Source organism: Saccopteryx bilineata, chromosome 3, assembly GCF_036850765.1.
Source record: "Saccopteryx bilineata isolate mSacBil1 chromosome 3, mSacBil1_pri_phased_curated, whole genome shotgun sequence".
In the NCBI taxonomy this organism is placed as follows: domain Eukaryota; kingdom Metazoa; phylum Chordata; class Mammalia; order Chiroptera; family Emballonuridae; genus Saccopteryx; species Saccopteryx bilineata.
Genome location: NC_089492.1, coordinates 168,497,679 through 168,513,736, shown reverse-complemented (window position 1 = coordinate 168,513,736; position 16,058 = coordinate 168,497,679). Strand labels below are relative to the sequence as shown.

Genomic DNA, 16,058 nt, shown 5'->3' with positions numbered 1-16,058 from the left:
CAGCAGCTCCATCTGTGCATATGATGACACAAAAAGACCATTTCAGTTTTCCTGATATATAGTCATCCAGCAATTTAAATAGTTATGCGGCTGTGGTTTTGGTTGGCAATGATAGTGCACATAACATATCCTCATGCACATCCTCTTGATAAAGATAACATACATAAACAAGTAGCATTGCTTTGTTGTCAATATCTGTAGATCCGTCAACCTGGAAAGCGTACTACAGTGATTTATTAATCCTTTCCAACAATTGTGATTCAATGTCCTTTGCTACTTTCTCAATGCGCTGTGTGACGGTGGTAGCCGAAAGAGGCATCTGTGCTATCTTTTTAACTGCAGCTTCTCCTAGAAGTTTACAACAAATGTCTTTAGTGGCTGGAAGGATCAATTCTTCACCAATGGTGAATGGCTTCTTAGCCTTAGCAATACAAATAGCCACCAAGTATGATGCTCTCAGTGCACTCGCATTTACTGATGTAGTGGCCACCAGTAATTGTTTCTGTCCTTCTTGTTCATGCTTTTTTCTTTTGAAATACTCAGAAGGCTTGTCTTTTAAAGTAGGGTGCTTGGTCTCCAAGTGGCGAAGCAGTTTCGAAGGCTTCACTGCCTCATTACTTAGCCGGTCGCCACATATTATGCAGAGCGGCCTTGGTGCCCGAGAATCATTAGTTGAGGTAAATCCATACTTCAAGTAGGACTCCTGGTATTGTCAATTAAATGAAGCCTTCTTTTTCTTCGAGGTCTTGGTTCTTCTTCTGTCTTCTCACTGGCCCTTTTCCACTTCGCAAAAAAACTTTTGATGGAATTTTGTTTTCACTCATTTTGCTAGTTTATGGGTTTAATTTTAGTGGCAACATATCACGTGACCGAGGCAAGCGTCAGGAGTGAGTCTTAGAGGATGTAACAGAGGGAATCTGGTCATTTTTAAAAAATAAAACATCGTTCAGACTTATATAAATAAAATGGAAATAATGTAAGTTATTTATTATTTCTCTGCGGACCGGTACCAAATGGCCCCCGGACCAGTACCGATCCGCTGCCCGGGGGTTGGGGACCACTGCCTTACAGGGATGATTTTTTTTTTTTGTATTTTTCTGAAGCTGGAAACGGGGAGAGACAGTCAGACAGACTCCTGCATGCGCCCGACTGGGATCCACCTGGCACGCCCACCAGGGGCTACGCTCTGCCCACCAGGGGGCGATGCTCTGCCCCTCCGGGGCGTCGCTCTGCCGCAACCAGAGCCACTCTAGCGCCTGGGGCAGAGGCCAAGGAGCCATCCCCAGCGCCTGGGCCATCTTTGCTCCAATGGAGCCTTGGCTGTGGGCGGGGAAGAGAGAGACACAGAGGAAGGAGGGGGAGGGGGGTAGAGAAGCAAATGGGTGCTTCTCCTATGTGCCCTGGCCAGGAATCGAACCCGGGTCCCCCACACTCCAGGCCGACGCTCTACCGCTGAGCCAACCGGCCAGGGCCCAGGGATGATATTTTAATTGGCAGTGCTCTTTGGGGAGGAAAAAGATGTTTGGGGCAGATCACTTGCTTCAGGAAGCATGAGTGGAGGTAAGATGTCCTTTGAGGAGTTTCTGATGACTCAGGAAATCTGTGTAGTTTATTCAGGGAGGCAATGACCCAAAACTGTATTAGAGAAGCTTCTGGCATTTCAAATATAGTATTTTTAAACTTTGTTTTCCTGTGAATAAGCAAAGTCAGTGGGTGAGTGACGTGTATGTGTATCTGTGTGAACAGAAACACAGAAAGGGGACGGGTTTAACCTGAGCCTGAGGTGTGTGCCATCGCTAAATCCAGGGTCACTGGAAGGGAGACAGTGATGGAGCAATGGCTGATCCTCAGCCTGGACTTCTCTTGTGAGGACCACGCTAATGTGACACATGGCTATCCCACTACACAAATGTCAGTGTTCTTGGGGTACCCTGATCTTGACTTTTGTAGGACATTTGGACTTGTGTGTTTTTTAATATCTCTGTGGCCCTGTGTGGTCTGGTGAGTAACTGTCCCCTTCTCTGTGAAACCACGAGCAGTCCATGAACATCCTGACCTCGGTCTTGCTGTTGTACGCCAAGGAGGAGGAAGCCTTCTGGTTGCTGGTTGCTGTGTGTGAGCGGATGCTCCCCGACTACTTCAACCACCGTGTCATCGGTAAGGTGCCTCCATCCTTCTCTGTACCTGGGGGATAGCAACAGAGTCTGGCAGAGATGCATGTCACCAGTGTTGCTGCTGAGTCTGTGTGTGGCCCAGCTGCTCTCTGCACAAACACTGTGTGGCTCTAGGATTTGCAAAGCTAACTGGTGTGATTCTCTGCAGTTTTGGCAAAGTGGTAGAATAAAGTAACCTGATAACTCTCTCTAATTATTTTATGTGGATAGCTGAACTCATAAGAAGGAAAGAAAAATTCAAGGCTCAAGAAACAAGTTGAAAAGTGGAAAACCTGAGGCTGTGGTGGTCTTGCCCTTGGTTCTCAAGCAGCTCAGGGAGACAGTAGACGAGAGGAGCCAAGTGGAAGAATGCTGGAGCCCCTGCAGATAGGCCCTGATCTGAAGGGAAGATTTGGAGAATTCCCACTTGCAGAGGTTGTGATAGTAAGAAACTTATGGTTGCTGGTTGGCTCTGGGCAAACCTGTGACTCCACAGCACTGAGGACTTGGTGCCTCTGTCTTCTGTGTCCTTGACATTTGAATTTGCAATGTCTCTGTGGTCCATCAGCTAGCTAGTGGAGAAGATGACATGACAGTTGCTTTGGTAATACCTTAGGGAGCCTTTTAATACAGAACGAGAGCTGGAGATGGCCCAAAATTAGGCCGGTAGTATCAGGAACAGAAAAGAACCAATTTGAGACAACTTGACAAAGGCCTGGATGTAGGGGTGAGGCAGGAAGAAGGGCTTGAGGACTGATGTCCTGACAACTGACGGGATATGATGAACCCTGGGAATAAGGAGGGTGGCTGAGAAAGTGGTGGCTGCTTCCTGCCTTTGGTGGCCTTTAGGTATGCCTGTGACTTTGTCCCCAGTCTCCTGTCATGTGCCTCACCAGTTAACTGGCTTGCGTCTTGTTCACTGGACATTGTGGGAAGCAGTTTAACATACAGAGTAGCAAGGAATAATCAGAACCTCGGGAGTCTCGGGAGGTCACGGGAAGCATGTACTATTATCAGCTGATGAGTGTTGCTATGGGACAGTTTGTGCTCAACAGTGGCTAGCAGACCCTCTGGCATAACTGATGTGACTCCCACCCCACAGAGGCTGGAACATGTGGAACGTCTACATAACCTGCAAAGTTCCCTTCTGCCCCTTCCTTGCCACAAGCCACACTTTCTTTTTTCTTTTTTTTAAAAAATTTATTGTGTTGATATGGTTTTGAGTGTCCCACTCAGTATATCACCCTCTACCCACCCCCATGCCCCATGCCAAGTCTCTTTCCATTCCCATTTAACCCCCATCCCCCCCCACCTCTATCCCCTTTTCCTCTGGGAATTGTTACCCTGTTGTCTATATCTATGTGTTCTTTGTATATAAGGCACTGATTTCTATCACCACAGATTGACTTGTCCTGTTCTTGAACTTTGTATAAATGTAATAATAGGGAATGTTCTCTTTTGTAGCTGGCTTTCTTTGCACAACATGATGTTGTTGGTGTACCAGTACTTTGTCCCTTTTTCTTGCTGAGTAGTATCATTGCATGTTCTTGCATTAGTTTGTTCATGTTGTTCCCAATTAGTAGATATGTGAGCTGTTTCCAGTTTTTTATTCTAAGTAAAACTGTAATGAACATTCATATATAATTTTCTTATATTTTCAGTTTTCTTGAGTATTTACCTAGGAGTAGAATTGCTGGGTGATAGCTTAGTTGTATGTTTAACTTTTAAGAAACTGTCATCTTAGCCCTGGCTGGGTAAACTCAGTTGGTTAGAGTGTTGTCCCCATATACCAAAGTTGCAGTCTGATCCGCAGTCGGAACTCATATAAAAATCCACCATTGATGTATAAATAAGTGGAGCAACAAATTGATGTCCCCCCCTTCTCTCTCTAAAATCAATCAGTCAATCAATCAGTAATTTAATAATAATAATAAAAAAAGAAACTGACCGTTTTTCCAAAGCATATGTAATGTAGTCACATACCTTGTTCCAGCAAGATGTGGGAGTTTTGGGTGCTCTACGTCCTTGTTAACGCTTGGAATCGTCTTTTTAATTTTGGCAGTTCTGATAGGTAAGAAGTGGTGTATCATGGTGTTTTAATTTGTATTTTTCTGATGATTAATAATGTTGAACATCCATTTTTGTTCTTACTGGCCATTTGTTTATCATCTCTTTTGAAGAGCCTGTTCAAATATTTTGCCTATTTAAAAAATGTTTGGTTGCTCACTTCTTATTACTACATAGCAGGAGTTCTTTATTTTGAATACAAGACCTTTGTCAGGTACATTTACTGCAAGTATTTTCTCTGAGGGTGAAGCTTGCCATTTTCATTTTACTAATGCGCTCTTTTGAAGTGCATATCTTTAATGTTGAAGAAATCCAATTTGTAATTTTTTCTATGATTAGTGCTTTTTGCATCTTAAGAAATGTTGCCTCTTTCCTGTTTTTTACTTTTTGAGATTTTTTTGGCACAGTATTAGCTTTTTTATATTTAGGTTTGTGACCCATTTCAAATATATTTTTCTGTGTGGTATGAAATATGCAGACAGCCACACAGATGTCCACTTGACTGAACGTGATTTTATCTGCCAGCTAAGTGTGAGTCCCTTTCTGCACTCAGATTCTGTGTTACTGTTCTGTGTGCCTCAGGCTAATGTTAGAAAGTGTGAGTCTCTCCCAACCAAGTGGCCTTCCTTCTCCAGGGGCCCAAGTGGACCAGTCTGTGTTTGAGGAGCTCATTAAGGAGCACCTCCCTGAGCTGGCGGAGCACCTGAAGGACCCCTCAGCCCTGGCATCCATCTCTCTCTCGTGGTTCCTGACTCTCTTTCTCAGCATCATGCCTCTGGAGAGTGCGGTGAACATTGTCGATTGCTTCTTCTACGATGGGATCAAAACCATCTTTCAGCTGGGGCTGGCTGTGCTGGACGCCAATGCTGAGGACCTGCGCAGCAGCGAGGATGATGGCCAGGCCCTGATGGTCCTCAGCAGGTAGGCTCTGGCGGCTGTCTTTGGTGGCTGACTGTGGGTGGAGTGGGCAACAGCTGGAACTCTGTAAGGTGAAGTGCAGGAACCCAGGAGGGAGGTTGCTGTGGAAGTTTCCCTTCCACTCTTCCAGCTGTTACCCTGTGGTCACCCCAGAGCCCATCCATCAGGTGGCATTGTCATCCAGGGGTGGTGAAGAGTGCCACCTTTCCTCATTCCTTTCTACCAAATGAGGGAGTTTAGAAAGAGAAAGGGATGTCAGTGCTCTTCTCTGAGGAGACTCACATGTCTTAAGTCTAAATAGAGTCCCAGTGGCTTTGAATGGGGGCAGGCGGGCACTGGGAAGTGTTGGCCTTGCACAGCCCACCGAGTCTCAGACAGTTTACGTGTAGGGCTGCCAAGTCCCCGCAGGCTGAGGGTTCCTTGGAGCTAAGGGCAAGTTAGCTGACAAAGATTCCCTTTCAGAATATTGTGGAAGCTTAGATCTTCACATACACACAGAATTTTATATTTATTTCACTGGACAGTCACAGAGTCTTGGAAGCGTAACTGTGGAGCCCAGAGTGACAAGTCTGGTTTTACAGATGTCTTTACTTTTCTCTAAAACAAGCACAGCAATTGCAGCCTTGTCCTCCTCCCAATGTTTGGAGGCAAATGAGCTGTGTATGAAAGTGCTGTGACGCATCAGATAGCCCCTGTGACCAGGAGGGGTCAACCAGGTGCTTTAATGCTGGGTCGTGTGTTCAGGTTTCTGGATCACATTAAGAATGAGGACAGCCCTGGACCCCCAGTTGGCAACCATCATGCCTGTTCCTCTGACGACCGGGGCACCTACCCTGTGACTGATATTGCTGACCTGATCCGGGACTCCTATGAGGTGACTGGGTCTGTCCCATCCCCCCTGCCCTGGGAAAGCTTGTAGGGCACATGGTGACTGGGCCTGCCCCATCCCACCTGCCCTGGGAAAGCTTGTAGGGCACATGGGCATTAGGGAGGTTTCTGGGGCTGCTGCTGGATATACAAAAGGAATTCTGTGAGTGTGTGAGCCCTTGTTTTCCTACAGAAATTTGGAGCCCAGTCTGTGGAGCAGATTGAACACATGCGCTGTCGGCACAGGGTCAGGGTTCTCCAAGGCCACGAGGACACCACAAAGCAGAACGTGGTGAGTAGAGATCTCTGTAGTATGGCAGCTCCAACAGGCAGGTGTTGACCTGGGTATGCCCCCTCTAACATAAGAATGCCAGCTTTTTATTTTTTCATTGAATTACAAACTTAACAGATGCCTTACCAGGCAGTGGTGCAATGGATAGACTATCAACCTGGGACGCTGAGGACCCAGGTTCGAAACCCAAGGTTGCTGGTTTTAGCGTGGGCTTATTTGACTTGAGCGCAAGCTCACCAGCTTGAGCACAGGGTCACCAGTTTTCAGCATGGGATCACAGACATGACCCCATGGTTGCTGGCTTGAACCCAAAGGTCTCTGGCTTGAAGCCCAAGGTCATTGGCTTGAGCAAGGGGTCAGTGGCTCAGCTGGAGCCCCATGGTAAAGGCAGGTATGAGAAAACAATCAATGAACAACTAAGGTGATGTAATGAAGAATAGATGCTTCTCATCTCTCTCCCTTCCTGTCTCTCTAAAAAAACAAAAACAAAATGCAACAAAACAAAATACTTAATGGAAGTGACATGGTGTAGCAATAGCATGAGTTTTAGAGTCAGACAGATTGTGAGTAAATTAACCACTGTGAGCCTCAGGTTCCTAGCTGTAAAATGAAAATGATAACACCCATGGCATGGGATTAAAGGAGGTGGAGTGTAGGAAAAACCAGCACATGTGGCTGCAGTGTTAGTGGTTATTCCAGAGGAATTTCTTGACACATAATGTTTTTGATAGTATTTAAGTTCAACCAGAACTTATACATTTGTCTGGAGGCCCTGGTGTGTGACTGAGAAGGGCTGAGGATAAACACCTGAGAAAGTTCTAATAATGTGATCTTTGTGTCAGAAAGGAGCAGACACTGCTCCCATAGAGATGGAAGTGGGTGCTAGGGACCTGGTGTCCCACACTAGCAGGAGGAGCCCCTCCTGTCTCTGATCCTCCAGGAGCAGGCAGAGAACTCACTCCATTGCTATTTGTTCTTTTCTCAAGCTCCGCATTGTCACCCCAGAAGTCTCGTTTCTCCTTGAAGACCTTGAGGAAATCTATGACTTGTTCAAGGTAGGAAAGTCTGGGAAGGTGGGGGAGTGGCAGGTCCTGAGCCAGGCCCAAGCCAGTGTTGTCAGCCTGCCCAGGGTGACATGCTGAAGCCAGAGGGATGTGCCACATGCTTGTGGCTGGAGCTGCCCCCCTGCCAGCTCTGCCTCTCCTTCCTGCTCAAAGGCCTCACACGGGAGCTGCTGTTCTGCACTGAATTCCCAGTTTCTCTGAAACAGAGCCGTAACCCTACTGAAACTTGTAATGCTGGTGACCATGGCCAGGCTGGTGCACATTGGATTTGGGCAGATGGTAGAGAAACTGGAGCTGGAAAACACTGGGCCATTCCTGTTCATTAGTCTCCCAATGACGGATGAGCAAACAGGCAGTGGAAAAATGCTTCTCGTGGCAGCAGGTGAACGAATAGCAAAATGGCCCCTCGCAGTGGTGGGCAAGCAATCTGTGCAAAATTGCCCTGAGTCCAAGCACCACTAGCCTTACATAGATTATAAACATGTGGCTCTGCTACGTGCTCATGCACTAATCATGCAAAGTGCAAGTGAGCAAGCCTAACACAGCTGTTTCCCCTACATTCCAACCCTTTAGGATTGCTTGCCTCACACTCTACAAAACATAACAGGTATCTTCCATGATGGTCCCTGTGCAAAGAGTGAGGTACATTAGATAAACAGAGACTATGCAGGGGTCTCAAACTCACGGCCTGCGGGCCGCATGCGGCCCGCCCACCAATTTTGTGCGGCCCGCAGATTAATCCACGAAGTTTGATTAGTCTGCGGGCTGCACAAAATTGGTGGGCGGGCCGCACGGCTGCGAGTTTGAGACCCCTGGACTATAGCAATAGCACAAGCTGTACCAAAGATGACAATAATTACAAAGGTGCCCTTCACAATGTCTCCCTGAGCACTCTGCCCAGAGAGTTAACTGGAGGCCTAACTCTAACCCCCTACCTCACGGTGCCAAAAGGTGGGGGGCCATTGTAGGTCGGGGGCCTGTACAGTCCAGGGCCATGTCCATGGAAGAAAGCGTCCTTCATGCATCTCTGCAACTGGATGGGAGCAGCTGCCTGGTGCAGAAGGTTCCGCCACAGGTGCCACGCCCCCCGTCAGAGTCTCTCACACTTTCCACAGGCGGTGTGTTCATCCAGCAAGGGAGCCAGTGGCCCCCTCGTGTTGCAGTCCAAGAGTCCATTAAACCGCTCAATGATTAGTTTACAATAGCACAGCTATCTCTGCATATCACCCGAGGTGAAGGTCCATTACAGGCAACTAACCGTATAGCCCTTTGATAACAGCTCTCAGCACCTTTCCATAAGTGCTTTGTCCTTTGCCACCAACCCCGTCCAAACCCCTCAGCAAACTCACAGGGCCTGGTGGAGTCAAACACATTCAAGGTCTGTGCTACCTTGACAGTTCTAGCTGCTATTGCTGCAAAAAATATGCATTATCTTTCAAGGCCAACACGTGCTGCACATTAGAAGGGGAACAGTGGATTGCCAATTTCACATGGGACCTCTGGCCCCCACCCATCCCTGTTAAGATGGGTCCCTTGGCCTTCCCCCTATTCAAGCAGGGACAACGGGTCTTGGGGATCCTCCTCTTCCTCAGCTATGTCTAACAAGTAATCCTGCAATCATGTAACCTGAACACAAGCCATTTTCTTGGCAGCTGCCAGGACCACCCGCTTCTTCTCTTTTTCAGCAGCTGGAACCTCTGTTCCAGCTCAAGCTGCTGCCAAAGCTCTAACAGGCCTCTGTTAGACCTGCCATCCAGTTTCTCCCTATCTGCCCTAGCTGCAGTCAAATCTACCCACATCTGTGTTCAGGTAACTCTTGTTAGTTGGGGGTGGAGGGGAGGGCAGCAGCTCACATAGCCTTATGATTTCATGTTGCCTTCATCCCCACCCCCACCCCCAAAATCTACCATCTGTGTAACCATGTTGATGGGCTGGCCCACATAGGGGCCCAAGATAGCCACTAGGGACCCAAAAGGGCTGATGGAGTGCTACAGAAAACAAGGTCCCGCATCTCTGCCGTAAACACTCATCTGGTTCATTGGGCCTCAGGTTGAAAGCAGCATTTCTCATACTCTGTTCCCGGAGGATGTGCTGCTGTTCACTACAGTGGTCCCTTGTCTATAGCGGGGGTTAGGTTCCAGAACTTCTCGCAATAGGCAAAAATCCGTGAAGTAACGACCTTCTTTTATTATTTATATATATTTTAAGGCTTCATAAACCCTCCCCACACTCTTATAAACCTTTCCCACACTTATTTTGCCGCAAAAATAATTAAAATAAATATATAAAAATACCTATATATCGCAAAATCTTGCAATATAGTGAAAAATCCGTGATACAAAATTAGATATATAGCCTGACTAGGCGGTGGCACAGTGGATGCAGGGGTCCCCAAACTTTTTACACAGAGGGCCAGTTCACTGTCCCTCAGACTGTTGGAGGGCCACCACATACAGTGCTCCTCTCACTGACCACCAATGAAAGAGGTGCCCCTTCCGGAAGTGCGGCGGGGGGCCGGATAAATGGCCTCAGGGGGCCTCATGCAGCCCGCTAGCCGTAGTTTGGGGATGCCTGATTGGACTGGGATACAGAGGACCCAGGTTCGAGACCCCGAGGTCGCCAGCTTGAGCGCGGGCTCATCTGGTTTGAGCAGAGCTCACCAGCTTGGACCCAAGGTCGCTGGCTCGAGCAAGGGGTTACTCGGTCTGCTGAAGGCCCATGGTCAAGGCACATATGAGAAAGCAATCAATGAACAACTAAGGTCTTGCAACGAAAAAAAAACTGATGATTGATGCTTCTCATCTCTCTCTGTTCCTGTCTGTCTATCCCTCTCTCTGACCTCTGACTCTCTCTCTCTCTCTCTGTTCCTGTAAAAAAAAAAAAATTAGATACATACAATTTAAAAATCTGCGATACACTGAGACAGCGAAAAGTAAACTGCAATATGGCGAGAGACAACGTATATAACTGCCACTGAATCTCTGTCCCTGGCAAGTCTCCAGCATTCTGCCAGACTATACGAATGGTGGCCATTTCCTGGGTTGCCATGGCAGTTCTAAAGACACTGCCTCGAGGAGTGCGTGGTAATGGTGGCTAATTTCTCCATCTCTGTTCCAGAGAGCATGATGCCATCCACCTCTATATCCCATAACCGCAGCAACCAGGCTGCTAGGGGCTTGGTGAGTTTCTGCCTAAATTTTGCCCCTAACTCTTATCAGCTCTGCCTGGGTGTAGGGCCAGACCACAAAGTGCTTCACTCTCTGGGAAGGGGGTTGTGCCTGTCCCTGAGGCACTCTTGGCTGCTGGCTTTTTACCTTTTGGGTGACCACTGGCTGGGCTCTGAGTCTGCAGAAGGCAGTTTCAGCCTAAACCACTGCCTCCTCAGAGGAGGGAGTTGAAGTGCCTGCTACCACCTACTCAGAGCCACTCCACCAGCACATAGTAGCTACATCTTCAGCGATAGCTTCAGCTCCTGTGGCTGCCGGCTCTTGGCCTGAAGCTGAAATTTGAGCTTGAACCCACAGTTGTTTCTCTAACAACTGTCGGTGTCAGTATTCTGCTTCTAGGGCAAACTGCAGCTCTCAAACCTGCAATTCCCTCTCAAGTGACCATTCCAGATGTTATTGGTGCACAGCCTGCATCTATACTGTAGCTTTTGAGAACGGTCAGCTTCCTTCTCCAGTGCTCATTCCAGTTCATGCCATTATTGGTTCTCAGCCTGCAGCCTGATCTGCAGTTCTTGAATCTGTAACTCTTTCTCCAGTGACCATTTGAGCTCATGCCGTTGTTGGCTTTCAGTCTACAGCTCATCCTGGAGCTTTTGACCTTAGGCAGCCTCTCACACAGAGCTCTTGGTTTCTTCTTGCAGGGTTGTAAAAAACACCCAGCCCATGGCCCCCAAAAGGACAGCTCTGGGGAACCATATGCTGGAGAACAATGACCACTCCTCTACCCCACCCCTCAAGGTTGTTGGTGGCTCCATACCAATCTGCTCTGAATCCTGCCCACTATGGTTGGCAGGATTGGTTGAGGCCAGGCAGGTCCACACTGGATTTGGGCAGACAGTAGAGAAACTGTGGAGCCAGAAAGCATCGGGCCATTCCTGTTTAATACAGTTTCCCAACTGTGGAGGAGCAAACAGGCAGGAGAAAACTGCTTCTCACAGTGGCAAGTGAATAGACAGCAAAATGGCCCCTCGCAGTAGTGGGCAAATGATCATCTGCACAACACTGCCCCGAGTCCAAGCACCTGTAGCCTTACATAGATTATACACTTGTGGCTTTGCCTTGTGCTCACACACTAATCATGCAAAGTGTAAGTGAGGAAGCCTAACAGCTGTTTTTCCTACAAAACATACTTTATATACTTTTAAATTACTTATAGTTCAACCCATAGTACACATTTTATATGTCTGTGACTGGGATGCAAGCGAGTTCATGCTCTGTTTTTCTTTGATGTTGTTTTTAATATTTTTCCATGTTGCCACATAATCATTTTTAAGTAACTTTATAATCTATTTTATCAGTAATAATGTTAAACCATATTTCTAATATTTGGATATTTAGGTAAACTCTCAGGTCTTGCTACTTGCTCAGTAAAGAACATTTTTGAGTGCTTTGCTAGAAATTTTCTTGCTCGAAACAGTATATAAAAATCAGGAGGAGCCTGACCTGTTGTGGCAGAGGAGCTAGAGTGTTGACTTGGAACACTGAGGTTGCCGGTTTGAAACCCTGGGCTTTCCCTGTCAGGGTACATACCACAAACAACAAGCAAGCAGTGAACAACTAAAGTGAAGCAACCATAAGTTGATACTTCTCGCTCCCTTCACTCCTCTGTAAAATCAATAAATAAAATTTTTAAAAAATGGGGCAGAGAGGAAGCCACATTGACCCACCCTGACTCCCTGGTAGAGAGGGAGAAAGAGCAGTGGTAGAAAGCAGGGTCGGCATTGAAGAGTTTGGTCTCCAGAGCTCTTCCTCGTGAGGGGCTCTGGGCCATGGTCAGTTCTGAACACAAATTGCCAGAATAACTGAGACAGTGATAAGCAGCACTCAGGTACTTGCAAGTGGAGTTTTAGTGGTCGTCCAAACCTTTTGTGTGCTGGTCAGGACCCAGTTCTCTGCAGTGACTAAAATGGATTGTTGGTTTTTAGATTCCCAGAACTTATTCCTAATAAGCAGGATGTGTGGGGAGGACTCCTCACACCCTTGTCCCCTATAAACATCACCACCTGTTTTCAAGTTGTATAGTTTCCTTTGCTGCCTGAAGAGAAAATACAAAGTCAAAGGTGACATGAAGTCCCAAGCCCTCTGACTTTCAGGAAAGAAAAAATAGGGACTATAAGAAACATAAAAGCAGTTAAACAAATATGTTGTTTAGCACATAAAGTCTTTATTTAGGGTTAACTGTTCTCAATTTGAGAGAGTAAGACATGTCACAAATCTGAATTTATGTCATTTAAAAGATTGCTTTAAATTTGTAATAAAAGTAAATTTTATGAAACACTAACCACATCATCCATCTTTAATAGTGTTTTTAAAAAGATAGTCGGAGCTGACTCCTGTTTCCTAGTTCTGTCTTTTCTATGAACCATGTGGTCAGGATTTCATGAAATTTGTTTTCATATTTGTACTTAGCCTTATAAGTCTTTCCTTTTTATAAGACTAACTACAAATATAAACTTAAAACTATAACTACAAGATAATTTCAAAATAGACTTCTAAAAGAAATGCCAGTACAGTAGTATTACAATCATGGTGTCTAGTTTTGTTGTATAACCAGATGCTTGTCTTGTGTACCCAGCCCAGCACCACGCCCCACACAACAACCCTTCAGACTGTCCTTCCTCCCCATTGCCCTGACCTGCTCTGAATGTCCTTGGCTTTTGTAGTTGGAATTCTCATATTATAATACTTGATTAAGTACTGTAGGGTATGATGTTCTCTTGTTGGATTTTACATGGCACCTCTTGTCTTTTGAACCAGAATTTCATTTTCTCAAGTGAAAGAGCCATGAAGAGATACCCTTCGTTTTATAAAGGGTCTATTCATTCACTTGATTTCATCCTTCCCTGAGCCTCAGATGTGACCACTTTCTGCATTTAACAAGAGATAGCACTGATTGTCATCTTTACATACTCTTTCCTGTTAAGGATGAACAATTTAGTTGCTACTTAATGGAATCTATTTTTATTGTTAATTTAAAGCAATCTTTTTTTTATTTTTTAATGGCATTGTTTCCTTTCATTTTTATTGATATAATTGACATATGCACTGTATCAGTTATGTAATCTATTGACATAGATTGTGAAATTATCGCTATTGTAGTTTAGTTAATATCCCTCTTATACAGATACAAAAAAAAAGAAAAAAATTTTTTTACTTGTGATAAAAATCTTTAGGATCTATTCTCTTAGCAATTTTTGAATATATTTACCACACTATATCCCCAGAATTCACTTTGATAACTGAAGGTTTTTCCCTTTTGACCATCTTCATTCATTTCCCTCACTGTGCCTCCTCTGGTAAGGATAAATGTGATCCCTTTTTCTGTGAGTTTGTGGTTTTTGTCATTGTTCTTTTGTTTTTTAGATACCATATGTAAGTGAGATTTGTCTTTCTCTGACATTTCATTTAGCACAATACCCTCTCGTCCATCCATGTTGTAAAGCAATCTTTTAAATTACATAAATTCAGATTTGTGACATCTATATGGCCAGTGGCCGCTGCCCTCATAGCCATGCCAGTTCTCATTGGATTCAGGAAGACAGTAAACAAACAGTGGAGCCAAAAAGTGGTAGGCCATTCAATTTATTAAATTCTCATACCAGTAGAGTGAACAGGCAGGGAAGATTGCTTCTCTCTCATTCAGAGCTCCCAAAGCCATGATGCATTCTTCAGTTCCATAACCTGGAAGATCTTCTCTAGTTCCTCCTAGAATCAAAGGCCTCACCAGTCTCAGCAGAGCCCCCACAGCCCCTCAGTTCCAGTTCCACATCTGCACTCCTTCTCTTTCTGCAAAAATCCAGGCTGCAGAAAAAACCCCTTCTCCAGCATTATCAACAATGGCCCCTCCCAAGCAGGAAGGTAGTACACAATTTGCAATCTGCCACCCTGAGGGCAGCACCACAGCCTTTCACAGATTACATACACATGGTGCTGCCCAGGCCAATGCAAAATATAAATGAGGAAACCTAAAAAAACACATTTTACAAACTTATTTGCTCAACATCCATCCCCTATTTTCTCAAATTGAGAACAGATTCATTAATCTTATTTCTTCAAGTAAGATGTGAAGAGTATAATACATACTTGGTGTCATCGGTGACTCCTGGAAATACCTGAGACCTGAAACTGAGCCGTATGGATTCTATCAATCTGCTCTTCTTAATGATCAATTATGTTCATTCTTTCACTGTTGCTGGGTTATCAGGCTCTACACAGCATTTGGTGTTTTTTTGTTTTTGATTAAGAGAGAGGTGGGAAGCAGAAAGGCAAAGACAGACTCCCACATGCACCCCGACTAGATTTGGCAAGCCCCCTACAGGGCGATGTTCTGCCGCTGCTTTGTTGCTTGGCAACTGAGCTATTACAGCATCTGAGGCCAGGGAGCTGTCCTCAGCATCCGTGGCCAACTTGCTCGAACCATTGGAGCTATGGCTGCAGGAGGAGAAGAGAGAGAGAGAAGTGGGAGGGATAGAGAAGGAGATGGTCACTTCTCCTGTGTGCCCTGACCAAAAATTGAACCTGGGACTTCCACATGCTGGGCTGATGCTCTACCACTGAGCTAGCCAGCCAGGACTGGACATTTTTTCTAGATGGATATTTACAGCTCTTATTCTTTTTGTAATGGCTGTACATATCGTTATAGGGCAGAACCACAGTTTATTTAACATTTACTTATTCGGAGACATTTATGTTGTTTCCAGTTTTTTGCTGCTTCATAAACAGTGCTATCCTGAGTGGACATCCTTGTGCCTTATCAGAATATCAGTGTTGCTGTTTCTGTAGGATGGGTTCATTAGGGATGTGCCAATCAGATTTCAGTCAATACTAGTAAGTGTTTTTGAAACTTTAGTTTCACTGATGGTATCTAAGAGTGCTCATTTCCTACACTCCATGCCCACCCAGCATTTAATATTATGGATCTTTAAAAATATTTCTTATCCTATAGAAAATTGTACTTCTTTTAATTTAAATTTATTTACTCATTAGTGAGGTTGAATATCATTCCAGCTGTTTATTGGCTGATTGTGTACTTCTTTGTATTACTGTTCAATATCCTTTGCCTATTTTTATTTTTATTTTTTTAGGATTCTATGTAAACTGGTTGGATTAATCCTTGGCCTATATAACTGTTTTCTTTCGGGAAGGATTCTGTGGCGTTTAGCATCACAGGATGCACAAATATACATGGTGTGTCTTGGGTTTTCAGGAACAGAAATTTATTAGACCTTTGTGGTACTTTTCCCCAAGTCTTAAAGGGCTGTTTAAAGAACACAGCTGCAATGAGTAAGACAGTAAAATTAGAAATGACATTTTGATTTCTATCCAAAATGGAGTATGTACTTGCATGTTACCACACTGGCACTGGTTTCTGTCATCCTCAGGCAGAGCGCATTGAAATGGAAGAAACTGCAGTTGTTGGTACCCGTTTCAGTAAGCTAAGATACCCCAGGAGAAGACTTAGAATGGTTGT

General features: G+C 45.2%; 1 protein-coding gene across 4 annotated transcripts in view; it reads left to right on the top strand.

Moving 5' to 3' along the window:
* Positions 1-16,058, top strand: part of TBC1D8 (TBC1 domain family member 8) — a 166,374-nt gene that overhangs the window by 133,898 nt on the left and 16,418 nt on the right. For 3 of the 4 annotated variants that reach the window (XM_066268227.1, XM_066268228.1, XM_066268229.1), the window contains exons 11-15: positions 2,040-2,157; positions 4,856-5,141; positions 5,883-6,012; positions 6,199-6,297; positions 7,284-7,352. In XM_066268227.1, the coding sequence (XP_066124324.1) occupies positions 2,040-2,157; positions 4,856-5,141; positions 5,883-6,012; positions 6,199-6,297; positions 7,284-7,352 (702 nt within the window). Of the gene's footprint in view, positions 1-2,039; positions 2,158-4,855; positions 5,142-5,882; positions 6,013-6,198; positions 6,298-7,283; positions 7,353-16,058 lie in introns of those variants that run through there. The other variant, XM_066268230.1, reaches the window with a different exon arrangement.